The sequence below is a fragment of the Triticum dicoccoides genome, chromosome 3B (assembly GCF_002162155.2).
Source record: "Triticum dicoccoides isolate Atlit2015 ecotype Zavitan chromosome 3B, WEW_v2.0, whole genome shotgun sequence".
Lineage (NCBI taxonomy): Eukaryota > Viridiplantae > Streptophyta > Magnoliopsida > Poales > Poaceae > Triticum > Triticum dicoccoides.
In genome coordinates this window covers 569,016,096-569,027,449 of record NC_041385.1, presented here as the reverse complement: position 1 = coordinate 569,027,449, position 11,354 = coordinate 569,016,096, and the positions used below count along the sequence as shown (strand labels likewise).

The 11,354-nt window shown below is 45.9% G+C and overlaps 1 protein-coding gene across 1 annotated transcript; it reads left to right on the top strand.

Moving 5' to 3' along the window:
- Window positions 1–3,115: 3,115 nt before the first annotated feature.
- On the top strand, window positions 3,116–8,327 carry LOC119277137. The gene is made up of 3 exons (XM_037558366.1): window positions 3,116–3,752; window positions 7,453–7,625; window positions 7,934–8,327. The coding sequence occupies exons 1-2, from the start codon at window positions 3,181–3,183 to the stop codon at window positions 7,622–7,624; spliced, it is 744 nt and encodes a 247-aa protein (XP_037414263.1). The 5' UTR covers window positions 3,116–3,180; the 3' UTR covers window position 7,625; window positions 7,934–8,327.
- The last annotated feature ends 3,027 nt before the right edge of the window (window positions 8,328–11,354 follow it).

The window sequence follows — 11,354 nt, the reverse complement described above, 5'->3', positions numbered from 1 at the left end:
CTGAACATGTTCAAGAACTCGGAGGTGCCGTGCTTTCGGTGCTTGATCGGTCAAGCCGTGAAGACGTACGACTACATCAACCGCATTGTGCTAACGCTTCCGCTTTCGGTCTACGAGGGTATGTGGACAACACTCTCCCCTCTCGTTGCTATGCATCACCATGATCTTGCGTGTGCGTAGGATTTTTTTTTGAAATTACTAAACACGGGGCAGGGGGGGATCCCGACGAGGAGGAGGAGGCGGAGAGGGACACCCGAGAGGCCATCGGGCGGGGGCGGTGGCCGCCGGCACCGGAGTGGTGGCCGCTGGGAGGGAGGGGAAGGCCGGGCCGGGAGGCGGCCGACGCGCTAGGGGAGGAGCGCTAAGGGTTCCTCAGTTTGTAATGTTGCTTAATACAACTTTGTACTAGAGTTATTACAAAATTAAGACACTTATTTTGGGACGAAGGGGGCAACAGATAATTGTTACACTTTAGTTTTTTCTTTGCATGAATACGCTTTAGTTGATTCATTGTTCTTTGGTGCAATAAGTCGATTGTATACTTTTTTTTGCAAAATTAACCATTTCTTTTTATCTAAACTAATTTCATGTTTCTTTAAATGTGATCGCGTGTATTTGTTATGGGCAATTTTTTTATTTGGTTCTTCCAGTCATACATTTTGAGTTTTTTTAATTATTTTTATTTAACTTTAAGTATGTACATGTTGCATTTTCAAACTGTGCAACCCGTGTATTATAGTGTACAACTTATTTTTGTATTGCTCAATATGTTTCAACTGTTAATTTGATTTGCGAATCAACCTATGATTGAGATGGTTAGGTGGACAATGATATCCCCAACCCAACAGGGTTTAAATCCTGGTGCTCGCATTATTCCTGGATTTATTTCAGGATTTCCGGCGATGCTCTTTCGGTGGGAGAAGATGTTCCCATCGATGACGAGGCGCCTACGGTGGCTTCGTAAATCTCAAGATGATATGCCGACTCAGTCTCTCAGAGGTGCTCATAGGGGTAGGGTGTGCGTGTATGTGTTCATAGGGGTGAGTGTATGCGCGTGTATATGAGCGCTTGTGTCTGTACTGATGCTAAAAAAACTGTTAACTTGATTTTAGAAACTTTTTTTGCACTTTTCTTTGTTTTGTGCAAACTGTTTTTTTGTACTGCTAATCTCCTTTTTGATATTTTCTAATGAAAATATTACTTCTTTGTTGTGCAAATAATTTAGGACGCTGATAACGCCCACATGTGTGGTGGGAGCAACACCTAAACTCGGGCAAACGTCGGGCCGGGCCCAGTTTCGGGCCGGGCTTGTAAAAGCCCGACCTTCATTTCTCAAGCCCGAGCCTGGCCCGAAGCCCGATCCCTAATTTCAAGCCCGAGCCCGACCCGAAATCAAGCCCGAAGCCCGAAAACCCGGCCCAAATGCTATTTTTTAGTACGCGCACGTGCAAGCCCGGTCCGAAATACAGAAAAATTGAAGCCCGAGCCCGGACCGAACTATCTTTCGGGCTGCAAAACAAAGCCCGAGCCCGGCCCGAATGTCAAGCCCGACCCAGGTTTTTCGGGCCGGGCTGCCCATGCCCGGGTTAAGCAACACCCGCCTACACGTCCTGCAACACACAGATTGCATCACATCACCGCATGCATGCATGTGGGAATCTTTTTGGATTTCTAGTTTTTAAAATGTTTCATCTCTTAAGTAAAAATCCGATTGAAGATCCGTTTTCACCATCAAATCCATCACAATGAGATCTTCGAAACTAGATCTCATATCAATATATTTCGACAATATTTTTTGGGGGGTTAAAAGTTGCCATGATATGTCTTAACTATTTTTTCTTCTACCTTTAAAAGTAAATTTTGCATATTATAAAATAGGGAATTAAAACTAACTTGCCATGAATCATAAACTAAAATTGTCATAATACACGCACTTAAAATTGTCATGGTTCATACAAAAAATAATTTTCATGGTCAAAGTACTGAAATTGCCATGGTCAAAATACTAAAATTGCCATGATCTATAAACTAAATTGCCATATGGCAACTTTAGTGTAAACACTATGGCAACTACAGTGTAAACATCATGGCAACTTTTGGTAAAAAAATGTCAAAACATATCAACATGGGGTGAAAAAGAATTTTTAATTGGATTTTTTAATTAGAAGATAAAACATTTTTAAGCCGAAAACCAAAAAGATTCCCGCTGCTGTCATCTGTTTTGACGTGGCAAAATGAATGATAATGAAGGCGTTTGGGCCATGTTGCTTCATGTCACACGTGTGGCGTTATCATTTGTGATAATTTATTGTGTTACTAAATATTTTTATTTTTACCCGTCTTTAATTATTTTCTTTCAAAAAAACGTACAACCTATTTACCAACTGTCAATGCAGTACAAAAGAACAAAAGAAATGACAGAGATTATATTCCACGTATCAACGACTACAAGGATTAGAGCGAGCCGAAGAAGCGTCGCCGTGATTGATCCTTCCCCATAGAGCGTCAACCGTCTTTAGGTATTTTGATCTTCTAATCCTTCTATGTTTTCAGTCTAGGTATGAAAATCAGCTAGGTGTATCTGATAAACCATTATGATTTTGTCTAAAAAAACATTATGATTCTAACTTTTTTTGCTTTTTAGAAGAATTACGATTCTGACTCGAATGAGAAAGCATGATTAATGAGAAAGACAACAAATTGTACTCACTTCGTTTTTTACTCCGCATATAAGATTTGTGTCAAGTCAAACATGATAAAATTTGACCAAATTTAAATTAAAAAATAACAAAAATTACAATACCAAATATATATAATATGAACTACATTCCAGAGTGAATCCAGATTTGGTATTGTAACTGTTGATGCTTTTTCTATAACTTTAGTCAAATTGAAGGTACATTTACTTCAACAAAACTTATATCGACTACATTCCAGAGTGAATCCAGATTTGGTATTATGACTGTTGATGCTTTTTTCTATAACTTGAGTCAAATCAGAGGTACATTGACTTCAAACAAAACTTATATCCAGGCTATAAAAAGAATCGGGGAGAGTACCATTCGGCCCACGTGCCATTAGCAGCCGTAATTTCCTCTGGACGAAAATAAACAGACAAACAAACCGCATAATTCCCCATCCGTAGTGTAACCCCTAAACCCTTCTCTCCGCCTCGCCAGGATGCTCCGCCGCGCCGCCCCCTCCGCCGCCACGGCGCTCCTTCGCCGCGCCCTCTCCAACTCACCACGGCCACGCTCCTCCGCCGCGGCCACCGCAGTCGCGTCCTCCTCGGCCGTGAACTCCATCCTCCTCCGCTCCCTCAAGGAGCACTACCTCGAGGTCTCCAAAATGACGCCCCCGCCCAAGATCAGCCCGCCCAAGCCCTACACCATCGTCAAGGGCGCCCTGGACCAGACCTCGGGTCCCGTGCTCCGCCTCAGCTACGGCGAGGCCGGCGAGGAGATCTCCATCTCCGTCGCCAGGCTCTCCAACATCATGCCCCCCGGTGCCGACTCTGATTCCGACGGCTCCGACGGCGCAGGCGGGGTGAGCGGGTCAATCAGCCAGCTCTTCCTCCACGTCGACATCTCCAGGCCGGAGAGCAGCAAGTCGCTGCAGTTCCTGTGTGGATTGTACCCCGACGCCGTGGGGATCCATTCCGTTTGCCTTCGGTCGAAGACGGCCGCGTCTGGGGCGGTGGCGGTGGCCGCGGCGACGAAGGGCGGTGGCGAGTACCAGGGACGCATCTTCCAGTGAGTTATTTCTTCTCAATGCGTGCGAATTTGATTGTTTGTAATTTTGTTAACACAGGAGCTTGTACGGTAAAGTCAGTGCTTCAGTTTTAGTAGGAATCTAATTTGCTGCGCAATATAAAACTGGTTATTAGGTTGACCAATTTGGGCGCGGCATTGAAATGTGAAATCCATATGAAGAATCGTGATTTTACTAATTCAGTTGGCAGAGCTGGTGACCTGGTGTCATATGTGTAGATGCTTTGTTGGCAACATCCTTTAGATTGATTCTGTCTGATAGAATTGAGTAAAGCAGATTTTCTATTTGTTAGCTATGACATGACCTATTTGTTAACTAATCAATGAAAGACATAGGCTCAAAGATGGTGGTTTTGTTCATAATCAATCGATCATAAATGATGGTAGGCAGTTCAAATTGAAACTTCAATAAGGGCACTAAGAAGTAAGAACATCCTGCAAGTGGTGACAGGACATATTTCAGCTGCATATTGCCTGTTGTTTTGTATGAAGTAGCTGTTGTCAATGGGCATGAGAACTGAAAACATGGATATTTTGTGGAGTTTTAGGTATACCAATGTGCCAAGACTTGGTACTCATGTGGGAATCTTCTTTCATTGCCAAGTCCTTTTGTAGTTTGTACCCCGTAGTCACTATCTTTAGAATTTTACATGTTGTGAACAAATAGTGATTCGCTATCTTAGAGATGGTTGGATACTTTGATAAAGAATCTTAGGCCTGTGGCCCTGCAACAATGACTGGCTGCCTGCAGACATAGGATGATCTTAATGTTCATGATGATATACTTGGTTAAATTACTGCTATCGTGTCTTGAAGGAAATAGGGGTGTAGAATGTATGTGCCTACTTGGTTCCAATATGCAGTGCACAATGCTGAAGAAGTTCGAATTGAAATATGTAGTATAAATATCAAGGAACCGCATCTGTTGGGACAAAGTTTTTAGAAAACTGAACTTTTAGGGAAGAAATCACTTAACCACAACTATTGGGGTGGTCGTTTATAGGAGCTCACCCCGAATCTTGCCTTGCAGCCCAGTTGACAGTGATTCTGACCTGCGGGCACACTGATTCATATCTGATGTGGCAAAATGACCAAGATGATGCTGCCTCGTCACAGACTGACCTGGAATGGTTTGAACCCAGCCTGGTTGGATCGATGTCCATTGGACCTTGCTTGTAACCATTTAGATCCTTCCCTTCCCCCTCCTGTCCCCACCACTGTCCACCAATCTATCATCCCACACCCATCAATGCAACGTAAGACTGTGGTTGAACTGTTAATTCATCAAATTTCAGACCAAAGCCCTAATACAACAACAACAATAACAAAGGCTTTAGTCCCAAACAAGTTGGGGTGGGCTAGAGCTGAAACCCATAAGATCTCGCAACCAACTCATGGTTCTGTCCATAGCGTTCAGATCTCTCTTTACGGATCCCTCCCATGTCAAGTTTGGTCTACCCCAACCTCTCTTGACATTATCAACAGGTTTTAGCCGTCCGCTATGCAGTGGAGCTTTTGGAGGTCTGCGCTGAATATGCCCAAACAATCTCAGACGCAAGCTTCTCTTCAACGGTGCTACCCCAACTGTGTCACGTATATCATTATTCCGGACCTGATCCTTCTTTGTGTGGCCACACATCCATCTCAACATGCGCATCTCCACTACACCTAACTGTTGAAAATGTCGCCTTTTAGTCGGCCAACACTCAGCACAATACAACATTGCGGGTCGAATCGCCGTTCTATAGAACCTGCCTTTTAACTTTTGTGCACTCTTGCCACAGAGAACGCAAGAAGCTTGGCACCACTTCATCCATCCTGCTTTGATTTGATGGCTCACATCTTCGTCAATATCACCATCCTTCTGCAACATTGACCCCAAATGTTGAAAGGTGTCCTTCTGAGGTACCACCTGCCCATCAAGGCTAACCTCCTCTTGCTTGTGCCTAGTAGTACTAAAACCGCACATCATGTACTCGGTTTTAGTTCTACTAAGCCTAAAACCAATTCCAAGGTTTGTCTCCATAGCTCTAACTTTCTATTAACCCCCGTCCGACTATCATCGACTAGCACTGACATCATCCACAGAGAGCATACACCATGGGATATCTCCTTGTATATCCCTTGTGACCTCATCACAAGCAAAAGATAATGGCTCAAAGCTGACCCTTGGTGCAGTCCTATTTAAATCAGGAAGTCATCAGTGCCGCTATCACTTGTTCGAACACTTCTCACAGCATTATCGTACATGTCCTTGATGAGGGCAATGTACTTTGTTGGGAGCTTGTGTTTCTCCAAGGCCCACCACATGACATTGAGCGGTATCTTATCATAGGCCTTCTTCAAGTCAATGAACACCATATGCAGGTCCTTTTGCTCCATATATCCCTCCATAAGTTGGCATACCCAGAAAATGGCTTCCATGGTCGACATCCCAAGGCATGAAACCAAACTGATTTTTGGTCAAGCTTGTCATTCTTCTTAAGCGGTGCTCAATGACTCTCTCTCATAGTTCCATTATATGGCTCATGAGCTTAATTCCGCGGTAATTAGTACAACTTTGAACATCCCCCTTGTTTTTGAGAGAGATCTCTGTTTTTGAAGATTCGCACTAATATACTCCAGCTCCATTCTTCTGGCATCTTGTTTGCCTGAAAAATGAGGTTGAAAAGCTTAGTTAGCCATACTATCACTATGTCTCCGAGGCCTCTCCACACCTCAATGGGGATACAATCAGGGCCCATTGCCTTGCCTCCTTTCATCCTTTTTAAAGCCTCCCTGACCTCAGACCCCTGTACCAAAGCCCATTGCTTTGTCTCAGACCAAAGCCCTAATCTCAAATATATATGTACCAGCCAGCATGTGGCAAGGCAGCATTCACTCCGGAAGCACATTTGATGTAATTTTCGTGAAGTTTAGGGGCATTGCCATGAGGATGGTGGGTGAGGGCTCTGAGTAGCTCAGGAAGCCTCACATTCGAGGCTTCCTGCCACCAACGGGAAAACGAATGGCCTGTGAGATTAAGCTGTTTTTAAGCTTTTGATCAGGGATAGCTTCTGGCTTTTTTGGACCTATAAGCTGGTCTATGAGCTCTTCCAAACCCAGCCTTTTTGTCACTCAGAGCTGGCTAGTGGACCCTGTAGGTCAGAATCGCTGTTGACCTAGCTGAAACATATGATTTGGGCTGTAACCATCTGCCCCAAGAGTTATGGTTAAGTGAAACAAATTCCATAAGTTGTGGCTTTTTGAAACCTATGCCTCAATAGTTATGGTTTCTTGATATTTATTCTAATATTAAAGATCATTTACATTATTCTCCGGTGATCCAGTCACCTTTTTTTAAATAGGCCCTCTTGAGAGCAGATATCAGTGCAGATGGATATCCAAATTGATTTTCTTATAAGCACTGATCCTAACCTGTCTGTAATAATCGACGAGTTGTCCTGTGTGCTGCTATTGTTTGCAACTTTGCACAGCTGCTTGGATTGTGGTTGCTTGTTTTCCCTGGTATGCAGAAGCGATGTGATGTTTAATTTTTAATTGCCTCCTAATGGAGTAATTCGGTTTGTCCTGGTGCTAGCCTTGTTTGTACATGATAGTACTAACAAAGTAACAGATGCCATGAGTGTTAACTTGCTAGATTTTGTTTATAATATATCAAAATTTGATTTTGGGTTCACAGAGAGTTGGATGAGAAGGTGCGCGATGCATTCCATTTTTACATCGAGGCTCGTGGCATAAATGAGAAGCTCTTCCCATTTCTACAAGCCTGGCTTTACGTGAAGGATCACCGCAACCTGATACGCTGGTTTAAGAGTGTGGGTGCAGTCATCAGCGAGCCGAAGCCCGAGTAAGGTGCGTTACTGTTTTCCTCTGTGCATGGCATCTTGTTATGTCTTGTCCGCCTCATCTTTCTTACATTCAAGCCCCATGGGAATGAATGTTGTTATCACTATAAAACTGTGTCCAGTGTTGAAACTCTGCATGCGTTCTGTTGCAATATTGGGCTGTTAAGGTAATATTATGGCTGTTCATGAGAAAAGTGGTGGGAGCATTGTCTCGCTACTACAACTAGGAATCAGTTTGAAACACGATCAGTGGTATGAGCTGGAGTACCCCATAGTGTTAATGTGAGATCTAAACTCCAGTTTTATGCTTTTCAGATGACAAGAACACATCCTTCAAGATCACCCGTGAGGCGACTGCGCAAGTTTTTGCCTGTTGGGAGAACCCAGAGGATTGAGAGTAGTGCTAGTGGTATAAAGTTGGCATCGGTGCAAGATAGTGCCATCAACTAATATATATTGCCTTGTCTTTAGCTTTGACTGTACCTTGGGGTTTTGGAGGATGCATATTGATAGTGCCACTGGAGGGGGCTAAGTTGGATGGGTGTTCATTGCATGTCGTTAGCCTTTGTGATCCGCCGTCGTATCACATCCTGAGGTGGTTGTTAGGTTCTCAATTATTCCACGGCCGTGGGTCATACTTGTGCATGGCAATCATGCATCCTTTTGTGGAAAGATGCGTGCATTTCAGATAAACATTTTTCTTGCTTTCTCCGGCATTGTGTGGGTATGGGTAGGCTCATCGAATTGTGATGCCGTGTCTTCCAGAAAGACTATCATCACCGTCGTACAATCATGCGCCTGTTTTGTTGCCTGAATGGAGCTTTAGTCCTGTGTATACTACGCTAGTAAACATCTGTGCCGCAGAGACAACGAAACTGTCGAATGTCTTTCCCGCAGAGAAAAGGAGAAAAAAAAAGAAACGGTCGGTTGTCTGAGACAGTATTATTGTAGATGAGACGCTGTCAACCTAGATATATGCTCATTTCCATCTGGGTTCTGGGATGTGATTAATGTTAGGCTCGCTCCTCGCAGGCAACAGCATTTCCCAGCTCTCGGGGTTCAGGATCAAAGCTTAATTTCGCTTTCAGGCTCAGGGTTGCAGGTTAATTTTGGGTAATGACTCGCGCCTAAGATCACCCAAGCGAGACGTCAGCAGGCTGCATAAAGGATCAGGCCAACCATTCGGCCGCCATGTCAGCCAAGTTGCTGCCGCCTACACGCCATGCGCGTGCTTGTTTTAAGTACACGCCAAGGCAAACACACAATCGTCATGGCTGGGAAACAAGCTAGCTCTACTACAACTCTACAAGCACGCACAGTGTATCGGCTGCTCCGGTCACTTTCTCCCGTAATGATATGGATTAGGGAATCAGTGGCATTCCGTTCTTAGCGTGGGACGCCACCGGCTTGACCTCGGTGCCAGAACCATGACCAACTAATTGACCATGAGCAGCAGCCTGGCAATGGAGGCCGTCCGTCCACAGAAAAAGTCGAAACACGTGGAGTGGTTGCTCACTAAACTACTAGGGCGCCAGATCAGCCCTAGGCCCTAGCTAGATACGGCTGCTCCCCGGGTCACGCACGGCACCAGAGGAACATAGCGTAGCATAGCACGGCGACCGGCGAGCGGCCGCCGTGGAACTATCCGGAGCAGGAAGATAACGGGGCCCCAAGGATCGCGCGCCATGCCTCGTGTCCACGGCGACGTGGCGGGGAAGCGCGCATGCGTGTAATGGGTGACGTCACCCCGGATCTAACCTGCCTAATCGAGATAAACTCCGCGTGATGCGAAAGGCTGGGTGATGATGACGCAGTGCAGGTGTCCGGGTAAAGAATAATTAAGTTTCGCTTCAAGTTTGGTTAACCGACGCGCCCGCTCTGTTACTGTTTGACGTTTGAGCAATATCATCACGGTAATGCTATCTAGCTGACGTTCTCTAGAAAGAGGATGAAAAAACGATCGCCCCGAGAAAAAAACATTGTTTGCTGGCAGTTTTAGTTACCACGCGATATCAAGCAGTGGCATTTTCTACTCCTTTTGCTTATTTTTTTTCTCTTTTCAGAAACTGTAATGCTGTCCTAAAGAAACTGTCAACCTCTACCTAAGTAAGACTGCCATCTGAGCATTTCGCAAATGTCATCCACTCCTAGCAAACATTCGCCCGGCCAGGCTTTACCGCGTCGTGCTCCGGAGTACGTGATTACCGCGCTTGGTGCGCGTGCTTGCTTGCCGTGGACAAAACGGGATATGGCTGAGCTGTAGCATAAGCCTGAAAGACCAGTGACGTCAGCTTATCCTTGATCGAGGACGTACGCCGTGCTCGATCCATCGACGCAGGACGGCAGGATCAGTCGCCGCCGTGCCGAGACTCCAATTTTCCCGAGTTCGGCGTATGTATGGTATGGTACGCCGTGCGTCGAACCCGGCAGCGTCAACTTGATCGGTCGGCGCTTCTGTTAGGTCCACCCCCATGTGCACGTACGAGGCGCCCAAGATGTACGCGTCATCACCTTCACGTAGCGTACTCCATCGTCCCATGCCGCACCTGTCCGTACGCGCGTTTGCTGCGATCCGAGGAAACAATCCGGCGGCGCAATTAATTCTCACGCGCAGTCCGCGCCATACGCCGGCCGGGCACCGTGGTCGCCGTGCGTTGCGCCAGGTCGTCGGCCTCGCGCCCTCGACGGCATGGGAATGGGAATTATTGGTTCGCTAGGGCGGTGGACGTGGCTGCGCCGGCTAGCTGGGAATGCACCTCGATCGTGCTACTGTCGTGCTCGTACGTTCGTCCGGGTTCAGTGTTTGCACCGCCACTTGTAGGACAGCGCCACCAAGGCGAACCTGCGGAAGAAAAACCCAACCCGGAAAACCAAATCTTATGACACACCATCCACCTACGCCTTCAAACATGCCAAGGAGCGCCATCACGGCTAGGGCTAGGCTTGGAGAGGACTTATTCCATGCCGACGTGACGCCGTCCTACGGAACCACCGCCGACTAGGGACTAAAACCTAATCTAAAAACCTTACCCTACCACCACCGGTCTGAAACAATTAGGGTCCCGGCCTCCCCTCATCGAAGTGGCAAACAGAGGGAGTGAGAGGCCTGTGATCTCGCAGGGGAGGAGCTGGATCATCGCCGCTGCCCTAGTTCCTAGGATTCGGGGGAGGGAGACAGGGAGAAAATGCTTCGTGAGATACAATCTAATATTTCTTGTAGTTATGCCATTTGATTACTATCGTGTGTTGAACAATTTTCTAGAATACACCCTATAAGGCGTATCTCATTTCATATGAGAAGTGCCAAGAAGCAATACAAATCGCCGTGAGTGGCTACGCCACTACCCCCTCCATTCTAAGTCAATGTCTTGTTCTAAGTTATACCTTTTTTAGTTGACCAAGTTATAAAAAATACATTAACATCTAGAATATGAAATTGACTGATATGATTCCCCCAGTTTGTCTTTGTTCATCAATTTCATGAGATCCACACCATCAAGTTTGGTGGCCATCACCACCTGCTCAAATATCCCCTTAAACCATCCTCTAGCCGCCGATGACATCTTCGACCCTAATCTGAACTTTAACTCATATCACTTTCGATTCCGCCGTAACTCTACCAACAACATTTGTGTTTGTGACACCATGTCACGGCTGCCACCGGCTCAATTTAAATCCCGTCTCGCTTTGACACCGCCATGCTCTCAATGGCTCAGTCTCTTGCCCGGTGTCGTGG

What these genes read in the sequence shown, in the direction of transcription:
- LOC119277137 (XM_037558366.1), top strand. Translation starts at nt 3,181, where the DNA reads ATGCTCCGCCGCGCCGCCCCCTCCGCCGCCACGGCGCTCCTTCGCCGC. An exon ending in TACCAGGGACGCATCTTCCA is followed by an intron (nt 3,753 to 7,452) that starts GTGAGTTATTTC and finishes TTGGGTTCACAG; the next exon opens with AGAGTTGGATGAGAAGGTGC.